Here is a 20,313-nt window from a genome sequence, read left to right as displayed (position 1 = left end):
TAATATCTTGTGCTTCTGTTAGGTCCATACCATTTCTGTCCTTTATCAAGCCCATTTTTGCATGAAATGTTCCCTTGGTATCTCTAATTTTCTTGAAGAGATCTCTAGTCTTCCCCATTCTGCTGTTTTCCTCTATTTCCTTGCACTGATTGCTGAGGAAGGCTTTCTTATCTCTCCTTGCTATTCTTTGGAACTCTGCATTCAAATGGGAATATCTTTCCTTTTCTCCTTTGCTTTTCACTTCTCTTCTTTTCATAGCTATTTGTATGGCCTCCTCTGACAGCCATTTTGCTTTTTTGCATTTCTTTTCCATGGGTATGGTCCTGATCCCTGTCTCCTGTACAATGTCATGAACCTCAGTCCATAGTTCATCAGGTATTCTTTCTATCAGATCTAGTCCCTTAAATCTATTTCTCACTTCTACTGTATAATCATAAGGGATTTGATTTAGGTCATACCTGAATGGTCTAGTGGTTTTCCCTACTTTCTTCAATTGAAGTCTGAATTTGGCAATAAGGAGTTCATGATCTGAGCCACAGTCAGCTCCCCGTCTTGTTCTTGCTGACTGTATAGAGCTTCTCCATCTTTGGCTGCAAAGAATATAATCAATCTAATTTTGATGTTGACCCTCTGGTGATGTCCATGTGTAGAGTCCTCTCTTGTGTTGTTAGAAGAGGGTGTTTTCTATGACCAGTGCATTCTCTTGGCAAAACTCTCTTAGCCTTTGCCCTGCTTCATTCATTTGAGAATGCTCAAACTACTGCACAATTGCACTCATCTCACACTCTAGTAAAGTAATGCTCAAAATTCTCCAAGCCAGGCTTCAGCAATACATGAACCGTGAACTTCCAGATGTTCAAGCTGGTTTTAGAAAAGGCAGAGGAACCAGAGATCAAATTGCCAACATCTGCTGGATCATGGAAAAAGCAAAAGAGTTCCAGAGAAACATCTATTTCTGCTTTATTGACTATGCCAAATCCTTTGACTGTGTGGATCACAAGAAAGTGTGGAAAATTCTGAAAGAGATGGGAATACCAGACTACCTGACCTGCCTCTTGAGAAACCTATATGCAGGTCAGGAAGCAACAGTTAGAACTGGACATGGAACAACAGACTGGTTCCAAATAGGAAAAGGAGTAGTCAAGGCTGTATGTTGTCAACCCTGCTTATTTAACTTATATGCAGAGTACGTCATGAGAAACGCTGGGCTGGAAGAAGCACAAGCTGGAATCAAGATTGTCGGGAGAAATATCAACAACCTCAGATATGCAGATGACACCACCCTTATGGCAGAAAGTGAAGAGGAACTCAAAAGCCTCTTGATGAAAGTGAAAGTGGAGAGTGAAAAAGTTGGCTTAAAGCTCAACATTCAGAAAACTAAGATCATGGCATCTGGTCCCATCACTTCATGGGAAATAGATGGGGAAACAGTGGAAACAGTGTCAGACTTTATTTTTGGGGGCTCCAAAATCATGGCAGATGGTGATTGCAGCCATGAAATTAAAAAGCGCTTACTCCTTAGAAGGAAAGTTATGACCAACCTAGAGAGCATATTGAAAAGCAGAGACATTACTTTGCCAAAAAAGGTCCGACTAGTCAAGGCTATGGTTTTTCCTGTTGTCATGTATGGATGTGAAAGTTGGACTGTGAAGAAAGCTGAGCATCGAAGAATTGATGCCTTTGAACTGTGGTGTTGGAGAAGACTCTTGAGAGTCCCTTGGATTGCAAGGAGATTGAACCAGTCCATCCTAAAGGAGACCAGTCCTGGGTGTTCATTGGAAGGACTGATGCTGAGGCTGAAACTCCAATACTGTGGCCACCTCACGTGAAAAGTTGACTCATTAGAAAAGACCCTGATGCTGGGAGGGATTGGGGGCAGGAGGAGAAGGGGACGACAGAGGATGAGATGGCTGGATGGCATCACTGACTCGATGCACATGAGTTTGGGTGAACTCCAGGAGTTGGTGACGGACAGGGAGGCCTGCCGTGCTGCGATTCATGGGGTCGCAAAAAGTCAGACTCGACTGAGTGACTGAACTGAACTGAACTGAACTATGAGTAAATGAAATAAGTATTGGTTAGCATAACCATCATTATCAGTTTTGTAACCTTGGAAAATTATTTAACCTCTCTGAGCGGTTCCGTTTGTATTTCTTAAGAAATGAGACTAACAAGACTTCTCAGAGATATTGTGACTATTCATGAAATAAGGTGCGTAGAGAGGCACAGAGGTGTTTAATGCATACTTGTTCTGTTTTCCTTATATTCCTTTCTAAGGAAAGACCTTTCTAAGACCTCTTAGTTTAAGACCACAGCAGTAGAGTTTTGCAACTGAAGAAGCTCTATTGAATCAGAAATATTTGTATAACAGATTAAATAATATGAAGAAATTAATGTTATGTAGAAGGAAATAGCAGCCCACTCCAACGTTCTTGCCTGGAGAATCCCCAGGATGGAGAAGCCTGGTGGGCTGCCCTCTCTGGGGTCGCACAGAGTCGGACACGACTGAAGCGACTTAGCAGCAATAGCAGCAGCAGCAGCAGCATGTTTATAATGTAAAACATCAAAAATAATACTGATGTGTATTAGTTAGCATAATTCTGTTTTACCATTTTAAAAAAATACCGTTTTGAAAATAGAAGATTATCTTGTTTGGTGTTTGTAGCTGGAATAAAATGACAGCTTGCTTGGTTTTCAAGTGGCTCTATGTCACACTGCCAACAAACCCAGTAATTCAGGCTCCTGTTTTCTCAATAACTTTCCTAAAATCAGGAAAATCAGGGACTTCCCTGGAGGTACTCTATGCTTCCACTGCAGGGGATGCAGGTTCCATCCGTGGTCGGGGAGCTAAGATCCCACAGGCCGTGCAGCCAAAAAACATAAAACAGAAGCAGTACTGTAAGAAATTCATTACAGACTTTAAAAATGGCCTGCATAAAAAAAAAGAAAAAAGAAAGTGTAGTGGGAGATGGGGAGGAGTGGGAGCAGGGACCGCAATATTCCATTAATGAATTGCTCACGCTTCTTCCCAATTAATTTTCTTTGCTTTTCTGAAAAGCACAGCTGAAAAAATCAATTTCTTACAGTCTCTTTTCTTTATATTATACTGATACTTGGCTACCCGATTACTGTTTTCTTAATAATACCTTCTCGATTTTGGAAAAATTCAATTTTCTCTTCCTTCATTTTCTTGGTCATATCTTCATAGTCCATTGAGCTTGAGGAGGGCATAGCCCACATTCATAGACAATCTCATTCTCCTCTAGTGATGTCAAATTAGGTAAAGGTCATTTTCTGGATATTCACTTTAGCAGTTAGACTTTTATAAGCCTTTTTTGGTTTGTTTGTAATGGTTATGCCATTAAAGATCTCCTTTTGTCTCTCATGGATGTTCAGTTATAATAAGGATGTCTGATTTTCTAATTAGTCTGAGGCTATATAGCTATGTAATTCCATAATACTCAGGTGAAAACTGAAAAAATATATCAGTATAATGTCTATTTCAGGATATTTTATTATAGTCCAAGCACAGATATGAAAATATTTTACATTTTTTAAATGTCTCTTAATCTTTGCAACTATCCTATGAGATTGTTTTAAAGATAAGGAAACTGAAAGTCACACAGCCAGTTAAGTGTTAGAGTTGAGATTTGAATCCATACCTGCTTGATCCCAAACCTGTGCTTTTGACCAGCTAATGTTATGTTCAGAGTACTCATGTTAAGCATATAAAGTTTGTGCTTTAATCAAGTCAGTGTCAAAACCACATGCCTGTATAAAACCCTGCCAATCAGAAAGCTAGCCAGTTGCTTAAACTTTTAAACTTTTTCCATGCAGATGTTTTAGGCTAGAAGCATAACCAGTAATTACATTTGGATGCTCTAAACTTATTTATCTTTTTTAGCATCTGAAGGTCCATTCTCACAAATTCATTTCTAAAAGTAGATATTTCTGGAATTCTATATGCAATTGCCTACCTTAACCTTTGATCAAGATGATAAATCCTACTGGCTCAGCTATTTTAAGAGGTGCTCAGATGCTTGTTTCAGAACATGGAGAGGGGGCATTCTCCCAAATGACCAAGAGACAAGTCCTTACACACGGTGACCAGCTGTTCTAGTTTGCCCAGGATGAAGGGTTTTCCAGGATATCAGACTTCTAGTGGCCAAGCTGAGAAAGTCTTAGGTGCTACCCCTGACCCTTGTTTCACATGTAGAATCTGGATTCTGTAACTTGACCCTCATCACTTTTAAAGATTGCTGTATTAAAATGAACTAGTACTAAACCATTTCCTTTTTGTAAAAATAATACTGCAGGGAGAAATTTTCATATGTAAGTACAGGGGGTCGATAGATGTCCGTTAAGTTAGGTATATACAAAGATATGCGTATAATGAAAGAATAGTTTAAAATAATTCATAAACAATTTTTAAAATGTGTGCACAATTTCCAATATTTTGTTGCTTGTCCTCCTAAAATAAATGCAAATTCCATTCAGTTATATAGTCTTCTGATATACATATCTCTTATCAGTTTAATTGGTCTGGGTGTTTTTTAGTTGTAGATAAGGACTAAGAAAACTGAAGGGGACTTCCCTGGTGGTGCAGTGGCTAAGACTCAGTGCTCCCAATGCAAGGAGATGAGGTTTGATCCCTGGTCAAAAATGTAGATCCCAAGTGCTGCAACTAAGATCCCAGCACAACTAAATAAATACAAAAATTTTTTTTTTAATTTAAGAAAAATGAGAAAATGCGGCTGTTTAGTAAGATTTGCTCAGACCATCACACCATAATGCATACAAGTTGTAAATCCTTTTTCCAAACCATATAATTCTAATTCTATATTTCTAATGATTCTATCCTGTTACATGAATTATTGTGAAATAAAATAATCTTTAATATTTTTTGAGCTAAGATGTATTTTATGGCCTAACTTAAAAAAATCAGCACAATTTAGTTGGAAAGCAGACATCAGTTCAGTTCAGTTGCTCAGTCGTGTCCGACTCTTTGCGACCCCATGAATCGCAGCATGCCAGGCCTCCCTGTCCATCACCAACTCCCAGAGTTCACTCAGACTCACGTCCAAGGAGTCAGTGATGCCATCCGGCCACCTCATCCTCTGTCATCCCCTTCTCCTCCTGCCCCCAATCCCCCCCAGCATCAGAGTCTTTTCCAATGAGTCAACTCTTCACATGAGGTGGCCAAAGTACTGGAGTTTCAGCTTTAGCATCATTCCTTCCAAAGAAATCCCAGGGCTGATCTCCTTCAGAATGGACTGGTTGGATCTCCTTGCAGTCCAAGGGACTCTCAAGAGTCCTCTCCAACACCACAGTTCAAAAGCATCAATTCTTTGGCACTCACTCTTCTTCACAGTCCAACTCTCACATCCACACATAAGATACTTTAAAATATATATATATATATTCCCACACAAGCATGCATGTATGTAGTTTGTGTATGTTTGTTATATGAATAGAGAAAATGAGACAAAGAGAGGAAGAGAAAAATGCAAGAAAGAGTGACAGCCAGAGTAAGAATAGACAGAAATGGTTGAAATTAGCCAATGTAACTTAAAATTGGGAATTCAAATGAGGTTGATGGGAAAAAGAAGAAGAATAACTTTAACACTGTGCCAGGCTCAGACCTGGAACCAGAAGGCTCAAATGATAAAGACAAAGCCTTCCCTCAGGTAGTGGCTTGGCTCATTGTCTAGTTGGGGGACAAGATTTGTAAATATGTAACTCGTAACATAGTAAAATTAAGTGCAGTAATAAAATGAACGCAACATTCAGTGCAGGTATAGTATGTCGGGGGGTGGGGGCATGGAAGAAGGCTTCATGCAGGAATTGGTGCTTGAGCTAAGTCTTCAAGGGCAGGTGGGATGTGATCAGGTGGGCACAAGTTGGAGGAGTGAGGATGGTGGGAGGACATTCCAGGAGCTCAAATGCTCAGGGGCATGAGATATAGTGGATAATAGGGGTCTTTTTCGGGATATTTGTTTAAGGAACACACAGATCGTGAGTGGACTTGCAAATATGTCAAAGCTTTGTTTGCTTTATAAATAAGATCGTCTATACCAATTTTTTCAGATTCCATATAGATCCAATAATATGCGGTATTTGTATTTCCCTTTCTGACTTTAGTCTGTGTGACAGTATCGCGGTCTATCCACATCGCTTCAAATGATAGAAATAAAGAGACAGACAAGAACAAGCATAGAAATACCAAGGCGGAAAGGGGGTGTGGGGTGAATTGGGAGACTGGGATTGACATATATACATTACTATGAATAAAATAGATAACAAATGGGAACCTACTTTATAGCACGGGAAACTCTACTCATTGCTTTGTGGTGACCTAAAATGGGAAGGAAATCCAAAAAAGAGGGGATATATATATATATGTATAGCTGATTCACTTTGCTGTACAGCAGAAACTTAACACAGGCTTCCCCGGTGGCTTATACAGTAAAGAATCTGCCTGCGGTGCAGGAGACATTGGTTCAATCCCTGGGTCCAGAAGATCCCCTGGAGATATTCCAATTCTAAAATAAAAAACCTAAAATAAAAATATAAAAAATAAATTGAAAAAAAAGCTTGCTTTGCAGCAGAGACCTGATGATGAAGGGTCTTAATGCAGGAGAGTGATGTGATGAGAACTGTATGATAATTAGAAGATAGATTGGTGGACAAAGTACTGGAGGCTGAGACAGCAATGAGGAGGCCATTTGTTCAGAACAGAAAAGATCTGGAGGAGATGAATTGAGGCAGTGGCAATCCACGGAGTGGGAGATTGATAATTTAGGCAGTGGGTGTGATAAAGAACTTGATGTCTGGGGGAGGAGATGAAAGAAGAAAGGCCTCTGAGGTTATGGTCTACCCAGAGATATGTGAAATAAACAAAAGGTATGGAAAAGAAATGTAAGAACATGTAAATATGTTTCAGTTCAGTTCAGTCACTCAGTTGTGTGCGACTCTTTGCAACCCCATGGACTGCAGCACATCAGGCTTCCCTGTCCATCACCAACTCCTAGAGCTTGCTCACACTCATGTCCATTGAGTCGGTGATGCCATCCAACCATCTCATCCTCTTTCATCCCCTTCTCCTCCTGCCTTCAGTCTTTCTCAGCATCAGGGTCTTTTCCAAGGAGTCAGTTCTTCACATCAGGTGGCCAAAGTATTGGAGCTTCAGCTTCAGCATCAGTCCTTCCAGTGAATATTCAGGACTGATTTCCTTTACGATTGACTTGGATCTCCTTGCAGTGCAAGGGACTCTCAAGAGTCTTCTTCAACACCACAGGTCAAAAGTACCAATTCTTTGGCGCTCAGCTTGCTTTATGGTCCAACGCTCACGTCCATCTGTGACTACTGGAAAAACCATAGCTTTGACTAGATGGACCTTTGTTGGCAAAGCAATGTATCTGCTTTATAATATGCTGTCTAGGTTGGTCATAGCTTTTCTTCCAAGGAGCAAGCATCTTTTAATTTCATGGCTGCAGTCACCATCTGCAGTGATTTTGGAGCCCCCCAAAATAAAGTCTCTCACTGTTTCCATTGTTTCCCCATCTATTTGCCATGAAGTGATGGGACCAGATGACATGATCTTAGTTTTCTGAATGTTGAGTTTTAAGCGTACTTTTCCACTTTCCTCTTTCATTTTGATCAAGAGGCTCTTTAGTTCTTTGCTTTCTGTCATAAGGGTGGTGTAATCTGCATATCTGAAGTTATTGATATTTCTCCTGGCAGTCTTGATTCCAGCTTGTGTTTCATCTAGCCTGCCATTTCGCGTGATGTACTCTGCACAGAAGTTAAATAAGCAGGGTGACAATATACAGTTTTGACGTACTCCTTTCCTAGTTTGGAACCAGTGTGTTGTTTCATGTCTGGTTCTAACTGTGGTTTCTTGACCTGCAGACGGATTTCTCAGGAGGCAGGTAAGATGGTCTGGTATTCCCATCTCTTGAAGAATTTTCCACAGTTTTTTATGATCCATTCAGTCAAAGGCTTTGGCATAGTCAACAAAGCAGAAGTAGGTGTTTTTCTACAACTTTCTTGCTTTTTTGATGATCCAACAGATGTTGGCATTTTGATCTCTGGTTCCTCTGCCTTTTTAAAATCCAGCTTGAACATCTAGAAGTTCATGGTTCATGGACTGTTGATACCTTGCTTGGAGAATTTTGAGCATTATTTTGCTAGCGTGTAAGATGAGTGCAATTGAGCAAAGTTTGAACATTCTTTGGCATTGCCTTTCTTTGGGTTTGGAATGAAAACTGACCTTTTCCAGTTCTGTGGCCACCGCTGAGTTTTCCGAATTTGCTGGCATATTGAATGCAGGATTTTAATAGCGTCATCTTTTAGGATCTGAAATAGCTCAACTGGAATTCCATCACCTCCCCTAGCTTTGTTTGTAGTGATGCTTCCTAAGGCCCACTTGACTTCACCTTCCAGGATGTCTGGCTCTAGTGAGTGATCACACCATCGTGGTTATCTGGGTCATGAATATCTTTTTTGTACCGTTCTTCTGTGTATTCTTGCCACCTATGTTTATGTTTAGTTCCACCTATATAAGTAAAAGACAGCAATTATATTTTACTAATGATTATGCTTTGAATTGCTAGTAGTATAGATATTTCATTTAAAAAATTATTATGCTATACTGGAGGTCGATGCTCAAAATTTTTTCACTGGTCACAGTTTAATCAGAAATGATTTGAGACCAAGAAAGGCTTTATCTTTATGCATTTATTCTTTTCATTAGAGTATAGTTGATTTATAATGTTGTGTTAGTTTCAGATATACAGCAAAGTGAATCAGTTATACATATACATATATCCACTCTTTTTTAGATTCTGTTCCCATATAGGCTGTTACAGAATACTGAGTAGTGTTCCCTGTGCTATATAGGAGATCCTTATAAGTTGTCTATTTTAAGTATAGTAGTGTATATATGTCAATATTGATTTCCCAATTTATCCCTCACTCCCCAAGGAAGGCTTTAAGGCAGTGGTTTCCAAATTTTCTATTCTTCAGACTCTTTACACTCTTTTATTTAAAACCCCAGTTCAGTTCAGTTCAGTCGTTCAGTCATGTCCGACTCTGAGACCCCATGAACCACAGCACACCAGGCCTCCCTGTCCATAACCAACTGCCGGAGTCTACCCAAACCCAAGGAACCTTTAAGTATGTGGATTATACTTATTTAGACTTACTTTGTCTGGAGTGGTTGCCTTGCCCTCTTCCAGGGCATCTTTCCTACCTGGGGACTGAACCCACATCTCCTGTGTCTCCTGCATTGCAAGTGGATTCTTTACCCACTGGGAATTCTTTACCTGGGAGAAGTCATGTTCTTTACCTGAGCCAGGGAATTCCCTGGCTCAGACGGTAAAAGCATCTGCCTACAATGGGGGAGACCCGGGTTCAATCCCTGGGTCAGGAAGATCCCCTGGAGAAGGAAATGGCAACCCACTCCAGTACTCTTGCCTGGAAAATCCCATGGACTGAGAAGCCTGGTAGGCCACAGTCCGTGGGGTCACAAAGAGTCAGACATGACTGAGTGACTTCACTTTCACTTTCAGACTTATTTTGTTACTGTATTAGCAGTTGAGAAATTTAAAAGTATTTGTTTAGTAATTCATTTAAAGATAATAATAACAAATCCAGTACATTTTAGCATAAATAACGTGTGCTATGCTATGTTCAGTCGCTTTGGTCATGTCTGACTCTTTGTGACCTTATGGACTATAGCTTGCCAGGTTCCCTTGTCCATGGAATTCTCCAGGCAAGAATGCTGGAGTGGTTGCCATGCCCTCTTCCAGGGGATCTTTCCTACCCAGGGACTGAACTCGCATCTCCTGTGTCTCCTGCATTGCAAGTGGATTCTTTTACCCACTGGGAATTCTTTACCTGGGAAAAGTCATGTTCTTTACCTGGGAAGGGCATCAATAACATACTTATTACAAAAACCAATTCTGTTTTCCAAAACAAAACAAAGTTTAATGAGAAGAATGGCATTGTTTTACATTTTTGCAAATCTCTTTAACATCTGGTTTCATGGAAGGTATCTGGATTCTCTGATCTGTTCAGTACTCAAATCTGTTGTAATATTTTTTTTTTTGATTGAAGTGTGTGAATAAAATCTCACACAAAGGTGTAATTGGAAAAGGGAGAGGTTTATAATACTCTCCTCATGTCACTGTAGATACTTTTTTTTGATCCTATTCAAAAACTTGATATATGATAGTTTTCCAAGGGTTAATTGCAATATGGAAATTGAAACCACATCAGTATACTTTTCATGCTTTGTAATAGTAAATCAATTTATTTAAATCTGTAACTTTGACTAGGTCAGCATTCAAGTCTGATTTTGTAACATTGTGAATTGGATATGTGAAAAATATTGGTTCTCTGAGTTAGGCAGGAACTTTTAAATGTTCACACATTTTATTAAACAACAGCTAAAAAAATCACTTCTGTTAGTATCACCAATAGGCTTGTCAGGTGAGTGTATGTTCCTCGGTTCTGTCTCGTCACAACAAAGATTTGGAGTGACGGACATTAAAGCCCTCGACATGTCACAGCTCTCGGGTCTTGGACAGACTGTGTTATAGCTCTCAGGTCTCGAATGGACCGTGTTATAGCTCTTAGACAAATCAGTGTTACAGCTCTATTTTATTTAGATAATAGCAGGAAAATCCATCCTTGAGGCGTGAGGACATGTCAACCCAAAGACGCAAAGAGAAGAGCTCCGCAGCGCACAGGAGAGAGACCCCCAGCCCTTTGGCTCCTCTTTTTATATGTTTTTTTCTCCCCGTGGGCCTGCCCTATGTAAATTGGGCTAGCCAGGAGTGTTGTTTGGTCTACCTGAGGTCCTCACTCCGGTCCTCACTTCCTTTGTTCTATTTTCGCAGGCTTTTCTCTTCCTTGTCTTTTAGCCACCGCCATTCTGGACTCCTGTTTCCTATTCTAAGTACCTAACAGGCTCATCAGAAAATATTTATGTTTCGGGAAACTGTCAAATCATGGGGTTGGATACAAGTTTCCAAAAATTCTAATTTTTACTGGAAAATTCTAATTTTATCATTGGTAACCATTATTTTCAGTTATTTTCCTTGCTTGTTTTCAAGGAAATGTCTGCCCAACATATAAGTCTGAGTAACCATAGTTTTCCTGTCAGACATTCTTTCAAATACATGCAGGGTTACGTGGAAAATTTGGCTACTTTAGCTGGCTACTAAAACAGTTGAGTAAGTGCTTTTTCTTGTCTCAATTGTTGCAATGGAGATGAAGCATTTAAAAAAATTTTGTTTGTTTTTACTGTGAATGAGTGATGATGAAGCATATAAGATAAGAAGCTGGGTACCAATACCTTGATTTGTACTAAGGCTCTTCCAGTTTTACTCACCATCTCTTTTGTAACAATAGCATAAATGTGAACACAGTGGAAAAAAGCCAAAAATATGTTAGTATCATTATGAAAATTGTTCTGACTTCATGCACTCCGAGAAAGACCTTGAGGGCTATCTCCTTAATAACTGATGGTTTAAGGTCATCCTGATCCTGATCTGGGAAAGGGTCCTGCCACCTTCTGTGTTTTGAAAAGTTTAGAGAAAAAGCATTTAAAATTTCTGCTATGTTAAAAAAAAGTGAGGTGATCTTATCTGAAACCCATGACCTTGAAATAATTTTTTAAAATTTCTTTCTTTTTAGTCTAAGGGAAAACATTTAAAAGTTACTGTTTTAACTTTTCTGGCATTGGCAAACAGAAATGTCCCTTTTATGGAGCCCTGCCAACCAAATTACCCAAAAGTAAATTCATTCCCTCTCCAAAGCTTTTTGAATTACAATTTTAATTAAGGGTGGCATTTTTTTTGGTTTCACAAAATTGATTGTTCAGGAACAGGTCTTATTTTATTGAAATATATTATATGTGATAATGATAAGTATATAAGTCAATCCAAGTCATGTTTTAGTTTATGAGATATAGTATCTCTTCCCTTAAATCATACAAAAGGGTGCTGTATTTGAAAAATTTAATAATATTTAAAGTGTAATTATTTTAATCTACCTTGTTTCTTTAAGAGTATTTTTTAATACAGTCATGGATGATCATCTAAGTCTTGAGTTGTCTTAAGTGCTAATTTCATAAAATGTTTATGCAGCATATTTGTTAAACCCATGTATTCTTTCTAATCATAGTCCAGGTGGCAATTGAAAGTAATGAAACTGACTTTAATAACCCACCTATTGAGTCATGGTTAAAATTAGTTTTTAGACAATGGCTTTTATGTTGTTTATAGAGTGACCCTCAAGAACGGATGATATTGCAGAAAGAGGGCACATGTTATAAGTTAGAAGTCAGAGGAATGCTTTATGGAAACCAAAACTGGGGTTATTAGATCCTTAATAGGGAGAAAAAGATTAAGCTAACAGACAAGAGCCTTAAATGTTGCCCTAGGGTCTAAAGAAAGGGATATTGGGTTTTAAGGTATTTTTTTCCTAACCATAAAAGAATTTCAAATTCACAGAGAAATAAAGAATAGTATAGCAAGCAACCATAATGCTTAAATGTAACTGTTGTTAATATATTATTATATTTTCTTCCTCTTTTTTTCAAAGAGATTTTAAACTAAAGACATTTTATTCCTATATAAAACCATTTACATCTGTAAACGATTAAAACTTAAAAATACACATTTTACAGTGATGGGATATCTGAGAGCCCCAGAAGGCCTTTGTTTTGTAGACTGGATGTGTCAAGCTGTGAAGTCTAGCAAAAGAGCTTGGAATGATGAAGGGGATTTTATAAAATTGTTTAGAGGACTTAGAGGAGGAAGAGCTGAGGGTAAACATGTGGAAGAGAGCCAGAGATAGTTAATGGAGACTTTTGGTTAAATTTTGCTATTTGGTGTGTGATTTAACAATTTTCTCTCTCTCTCCAGAATGTCTTAAATTAAATTTACATTACTCCTTTGTGCTTTAGAAATTGGATTTTTTGTGACCCTGACCTTAAGGGTGGGTGGGAGTGTAAACCGAGGCTGGCCAAAATGTGTTCATCGGAGCTGCACCGTTAACGTCAGAGGGATCTAGGAACACATACTTTGAAGAGTTTTAGCCAATCAGTAACAGAATGTCCTATTAGAGTTATTTATTTATTTTACAAATACATTTTTTTATTGGAGTATAATTGCTTTACAATGTTGTGTTAGTTTTTGCTATACAACAGTGTAAATCAGCTGTATGTATACATCCCCCCTCACTTAAGATATATATAATTACTTATATATCCCCTCCTCTTAAGCCTCCCTCCCACCCCCCATCCCACCCATCTAGATCATTGCAGAGCACTGAGCTGAGCTCCTGTGCTATCTAACAGCTTCCCGTTAGCTATCTATTGGTAGTGTATATACATCAGTACTAATCTATCCATTCGTCCCACCCTCCCCACCCCTTGTCCACAGGTCTGTTCTTTACCTCTCCATCTCTTTTCCCTCCCTGCACATGGGTTCACCAGTACCAATTCTCTAGATTCCATATATATGCGTTAATGTACAATGCTTGTTTCTCTCAGAGTTATTTAATTATCCCTCTTTGTTTCTTGCATTGAAATAATATAGCCTGCCTTCATTTATGCAATGTCTTCTTGTGTGTAGGTCTCGGATGTGGTTTATTATATACTGCAACGGTGACCATCACGTGCCAGTATTTTGACAGCCGTCGTGGCCTTGCCCTTGGCTTGATTTCAACAGGTACATTTTCAATATAAGTACAGCACTGCCACTGTTCAGCCTTGTAATCAAAGTTAAAAGTTACCAAGCACAGATAGGTTTAACCAAGCACCCCCCAGCTACCACTCAGGAGCACAACTTTTTTTTTTACTCTAATCCTAGAAGGAAATTATTTTCCACTGTAAATATGGGTGTAGCTTTCAAAACACCCTAAAGATACATATATGAAAAAAGCTGGGGCATTAGATGTCCAGTATAACATAGGAAAAGGAAACTTATGGGTCCAATAATTTGAGAATCACATGCTGGTGAGAGCCTTGCTAAAAGAAGCAGAGGGCACTTAAGTAAAGCACCTGAACCCTGAGAAAGACAGGAGAAATGAAAGGAAAATGGAGATCCTTTAGGCCACTGTCAAGAAGACCAATGCTGACACCTCTCAGACTCCATTTATTGTCGAACTTAGTTTTTCTAAAGTACTGATTTGTGAATACATCCAACTAGTCTATGTGCATATCCAAACGACAGACTGTTTATCCTTATTATTCCTTTAATAATAAAGACAATCACTGGGGTGGGGGCAGAGTGTAAGTATAAAACCTTCTGGACTTCAAGTCTCTGATATTTTTGAGTGGTGTTTTATTTTTCAGATGTATTTTTTTTTCCTAAGCCATTTAGAGAACTTATCAAAATTTCTGTGGTCAATATTTTATGGGTTTATTTAGGAGATAAAGTGTCCAGGCTTACTGAAACTTGTACGTTTACATTGCTACTTGCTAATGGGTGGCTGTTCCTGAGAGGTCACACTTTCCGATAAGCTGAATTACTTCAGTAGTGTATCTGGCAACAGGATCCAAACCAATGTTTTGTTCCTGAGGCCATTGCAGCAGAGTGACTCCAGATCAGATTAAATTAAGCTGGATATTTACCTGAGGTGGTTTTAGAAAGCTTTACCAGGTCAGAAATGTGAATCATGGCCCAGGAGGATAGAGGACCAGGGTCTGAGGGCATGGTTAAGGTAGAACTGAGAGAAGAAAGAGAAAAAACAAAAAGAGAATCCAGAGCAGTTCAATAGCAGTTTAAAGAACTGACAGCATCTTCCACAAGTGTGGGAAGGACTGTGAGAAAGGCATGGCACCTTCAAGGACAATAGGTCTTACCTCTACTGTATTTTTTTTTGGCCATGCTGCATGCGGGATCTTCCCTAACTAGGGATCAAACCTGTGCCCCCCAGCATTGGGAGTTTGGACTCTTAACCACTGGACCACCAGGGAAGTCCCACCTATACTGTATTTTTGTTTTGTAATGTAGTGACAAACCCAGACCCTGAAGCCAAATCACCTGGTTTTGAATCCTCTGTCACTCAGTAGCTGCCTGATGACAGACAAGTTACCTAACTGCTCTGTGAAATTAACTGTTAAGCCTCAGTTTTCTGAACTATAAAATGAGGATAATAATAGTTCCCATCTATTGGACTCTACCCAGTACAGCCTGTATTTGCCCAGCTCATGACTGAAGAAACAACCCAGTGACATATGAGTAGGTATAAGTGAAGCAGGCACTGGTCAAGCAGGGGATGTACAGACAGCAAGAGAACAGCCACTTTGAGTGACCTGAGCATACACCATCCCACTGGGGTATTAGGAATATTAAAGGAACATATGCATAAGGCACATGGCAAGGGCTGTAAAAGTGTTAGCTGTTTAAAAAAAAAAAGTGGTAGCTGTTAAAACTATCACCTAGGTTTCCCTTAACATCCAGATTTATCTGGGATGAAGGTGTTAGAAATCGTATGCTGAGAGAGTTGCTCTTGCTTTCCATCCCGTCTAAAGAGGATAAGGGCCTGGACCTTAGCACACTGAACCCAAATGGACTGACTGTGGACAATCCAGATTTGGCAGAATTAGGGAGTTTTCAGTTACAACACATAGGAAGCCAGGTGAGGCAGAAATCAGGGAGCAGTATGAGTCTACTGTCTTAGTCTGTTCAGGCTGCTCTCAAGTATCTTAGACTGAGTGGTTTATAAACAACAGAAATGTATGTCTCAGAGTTCTGAGACTGGCAGTCTAAGATCAGGGTGTCAAGGTTAGCTGGGTTGGGCTCTGGTGAGAGCCTTCTCCTAGGTTGCAGACTGTCATCTTCTTCCTTTGTGCTCATATTACAGAAGAGGGAGCTCTCTGGGGTTCTCCTTATTAAGTTCATTCATTCCATTCATGGGAGCTCCACTCTTTGACCTAATCACCTCCCAAAGGCCATCCCTACTAATTCCATCATGTTGGGGGTTAAGATTTCAACTTACAAATTTTGGAGAGACACAAACGTTCAGTCTATAGTAGCTACCATCAGTGAAAGAGGTGACAAGAAAAATAAAACTCACAGTAGAAATTTTTAAAAATTGAAAAAGAACCCCAAATCAAAGTAACTGAATCAATGTGATTTAGTTTAAATATTGTGACCTAGATGAAAGAAAGAAACATGGGCATAAAATGGAAGTTTTGGGAATAGTCTTACTCCCTGGTGAACAGGGACTGATAAACTAATGCCCATGGACCCAGTCTGATCTATTAAGTGTTTTTTGGACAGGTCATGCATAAAGAATGGTTTTTACACTTTTGATTGGTTGAAAGAAAATCAAAAGAATATTTCATGGCACATGAAAATTATGTAAAATTAAAATTTCAGTGTCTATAAATAAAGCTTTATTGAAACACAGTCATACTCATTCCTTCACGATTCTTCTCTGGCTGCTTTCATGTTTCAAGGACAGAGTTGAGCATTTGTGACAGAGCTTGGATGGCCTACTGTGAGTTAATTATTTCCTCTCTAGCCCTTTTATAGAAAAAGTCTATTGACCCCTGGTCTTGAAGAAGAGTTCATCAAGATGTACGCGTATATCTTACCATTTCAGGTTCCCTGAACATCAAATTCATATTTTGCCTCTTTGTGATCATGTATACTATAGACATTATGGAGAAGGCAATGGCACCCCACTCCAGTACTCTTGCCTGGAAAATCCCATGGGCGGAGGAGCCTGGTAGGCTGCAGTCCATGGGGTCACTAAAAGTCGGATATGAACTGAGCGACTTCACTTTCACTTTTCACTTTCATGCATTGGAGAAGGCAACCCACTCCAGTGTTCTTGCCTGGAGAATCCCAGGGACGGGGGAACCTGGTGGGCTGCCGCCTCTGGGGTTGCACAGAGTCGGACACGACTGAAGCAACTTAGCAGCAGCAGCAGCATACTATAGACATGCATGGAAGCATAATTAGTGCTTTATTTCACTTTTTCCTTTACATTGATGATTCTAAAATTGGGATTTTCTTTTTAAAGGTTAAAAATTATAGTTTTACAGTTTACACAGTTCCACAAGAGAGCTCTAATTACTCTTCATTGCCCTGAAAGAATTTCTGCATTTTGTTTTTTGGCTGTGCCACATGGCTTGTGAGATCTTAGTTCCCCGACGAAGGATTGAACCCAGGCCCTTGGCAGTGAGAGCGTGGAGTCCTAACCACTGGACCACCAGAGTATTCCCTGCCGTATCTTCCTAATCCATGACTACATTCTCATGGGATGTGGGCTGAAAACACTAGTGTCCACAGTGGAATTTTATTTTGGTGCCCTGTCATACACTTAGCATATCATAGGTTTTTGATAAACCACCTATTGAAGTGATTTGATATGTTTCCCTTAATATTTCATAATGTTGATAGATAAAGTTGGTGAGCAATGGGGAATTGTTTACTTTCTCAAGATCAAAATATTTAACTTTCAAAACATCAAGAATATTTTAAAGTAATTATATGACACTTTGTTGGAACTTCTACAAAGAAATGGTGTTAGAGAAAATATGAATTAATAGTAAAGGGATGCTAGTGCACTATGGAAGTACATGAAATATAGTCCTCTTTTCAGTTCTTTCCATTTGTTTTCTGAAGTGCTTTTAACCTTTGAAGTATGTGCCACTTTTAAAAAGAGAAGGAAGGATTCAACTTGTCTACTTTTATTACTTAATAGTCAGCACAGGGATATTTCCTAAGTAGCCACAAAAAGATACTGTATTAACTGCCATTACACTAATGTGAACTATTGATTAATGTTTGTAAGCAAAGTTTTTTTCTTTCGGGATGAAGGAGTTAATTTTAAATATGTTAGGAAGGGACAACTGTCGTACCATTTTTTCTTTAATAATTCTAAGAGTCATTTGGTTATTTGTAATTTTTACAACAAGCTTGGCATCCTGTTGGGATTATGATATAATTTGGTATAGACCATTTAAAAAGTATGATTAACTTTTTTAGACTATTTTTTTTTAATTACAGATCACTTTCTTTCCTATTTTTTTTTTTGAGTTGACATTTCTCAATGATATTTAAATGTTAAAATACTCATTAACAACTTGAAATCAGAACCACATAAGAATACTTCAAATTAATTGGGCTGATGTAATTTGCCATTCCAGTGTGGTTCGTGTGATCTACTAAAAAATGGTGTATTTACAGTGTTGCACAAATGTACAAGCAGGCATACTTTGTAATTTTAATATCCTATCGAAGTTCACTTTACTTTCTCATAGTTTATTAATATCAATCATTCATTCTGATGATTAGCAATGGATTTGAGCTTTCCTTGTGTCTCAGATGGTAAAGAATTAGTCTGCAATGCAGGAGACACAGGTTCGATCCCTGGGTTGGGAAGATTCCCCTGGAGAAGGAAATGGCAACCCACTCCAGTATTCTTGCCTCAAGAATGCCACAGACAGAGGAGCCTGGCAGGCTACAGTCCATGGGTTCGCAAAGAGTCGGACAAGACTGAGTGACTAACACACTGGAGTTATCAAACCACTATAAATATCCTACAACTAAAATATTAATATATTCTTCATCTCAAAAAATAAAATATGAAAACTTTTCTTTTCCAAAAGGAATACATATAAAGCATGTAAGTACTTAAAATGTAGTTGTATAAGGTATTTGTTAAGAACATAGGTTCCTGGGGTCAGACTGAATGTGAATCCTACCATTATGCCACTTGTAGCTTTCTGATCTGTGGCAAATTTCTCAACCTTTCTAGCCCGAGGTCACTTCAAGTGTACACTGGGAATAATAATAGCACATACCCAATAGGAGGGGCTTCCCAGGTGGCGCTAGAGGTAAAGAACCCAACTGACAGTGCAGGAGACACAGGAGATGTGGGTTTGATCCCTGGGTGGGAAGAGCCCCTGGAGAAGGAAATGACAACCCACTCCAGTATTCTTGTCTGAAAACTTCCATGGACAGACGAGCCTGGCGGGCTACAGTTTATAGTCACAGAGAGTCAGACATGACTGAGCAAACACAAGCACTCACATGCACCCAATAGGATTACTGTAAGGAAACATTGTTGTGCCATGTAAAGTATTTAACACAGTGTCTGAACTGCAAATGCTAATTTTAAAAATAGATCTATCAGTGTTACTATTGTTGAGGTCATCATCGTCATCATCTTCAGTTTTCTTGTTGTGATTTTAATATGAAGGCACACTCATGAATGCCAGTGTGAAAAAGAAATTGAACTGTAGTACTAATAATGTTTGTTCTGAGAGTCCCGATGATAAGAGGTTAAGATTAAACAGTTCCCATTTCCTTTTTAGGTTCAAGTGTTGGACTTTTTATATATGCTGCTTTGCAGAGACTGTTGATTGAGTTCTATGGACTGGATGGATGCCTGCTGATTGTGGGTGCTTTAGCTTTAAATATATTAGCCTGTGGCAGTCTGATGAGACCCCTCCAGTCCTCTGATTTCCCTTTACCTGAGAAAACAGCTCTGGAAAATGTACCAGATAGGTACTTGATTTACAAAGAAAAAGAAAAGGACCCAGAAGAAAACATAAACATGCTTGAAAAGAGCTACAGTGGGGAGGAAACATGCAAGAGCACCTTAGCCAATGGTGACTGGAAATCAGAGAGTCTGCTTCATAAAAACCCAACAACAATGGCACGCACAAAAGAGACTGAAACGTACAAGAAGAAAGTTGCAGAACGGACATATTTTTGCAAACAGCTTGCCAAGAGGAAATGGCAGTTATATAAAAACTATTGTGGAGAAACTGTGGCTCTTTTTAAAAACAAAGTATTTTCAGCACTCTTCATTGCCATCTTTCTCTTTGACATCGGAGGGTTTCCACCTTCGTTACTTATGGAAGACGTGGCAAGAAGTTCAAATGTGAAAGAAGAGGAGTTTATTATGCCTCTTATTTCTATTATTGGCATTATGACAGCAGTTGGTAAACTCATTTTAGGGATACTGGCTGACTTCAAGTGGATTAATACCTTATATCTTTATGTAGCTACCTTAATAATCATGAGCCTGGCCTTGTGTGCAATTCCATTTGCCAAAAGTTATGTTACGTTGGCACTACTTTCTGGGATCCTAGGGTTTCTTACTGGTAATTGGTCCATCTTTCCTTATGTGACCACGAAGACAGTGGGAATTGAAAAATTAGCCCACGCCTATGGGATATTAATGTTTTTTGCTGGACTTGGAAATAGCCTTGGACCGCCAATTGTTGGTAAGATATTTATCTTATAGTAAGCCCATTTTTGGAGAAGGCGATGG

At 39.0% G+C, this 20,313-nt stretch overlaps 1 protein-coding gene across 1 annotated transcript in view; it reads left to right on the top strand.

Annotated features, from left to right (window-relative positions):
- Positions 1–20,313, top strand: part of SLC16A9 (solute carrier family 16 member 9) — an 83,042-nt gene that overhangs the window by 59,775 nt on the left and 2,954 nt on the right. Inside the window, exons 4-5 of the mRNA XM_055589723.1 lie at positions 13,647–13,742; positions 19,349–20,266. Coding sequence (XP_055445698.1) covers positions 13,647–13,742; positions 19,349–20,266 — 1,014 coding nt within the window. The remainder of the gene's footprint in view (positions 1–13,646; positions 13,743–19,348; positions 20,267–20,313) is intronic.

Source organism: Bubalus kerabau, chromosome 1, assembly GCF_029407905.1.
Source record: "Bubalus kerabau isolate K-KA32 ecotype Philippines breed swamp buffalo chromosome 1, PCC_UOA_SB_1v2, whole genome shotgun sequence".
Taxonomy (NCBI): domain Eukaryota; kingdom Metazoa; phylum Chordata; class Mammalia; order Artiodactyla; family Bovidae; genus Bubalus; species Bubalus kerabau.
This window is presented reverse-complemented; position numbering and strand designations above follow the sequence as displayed.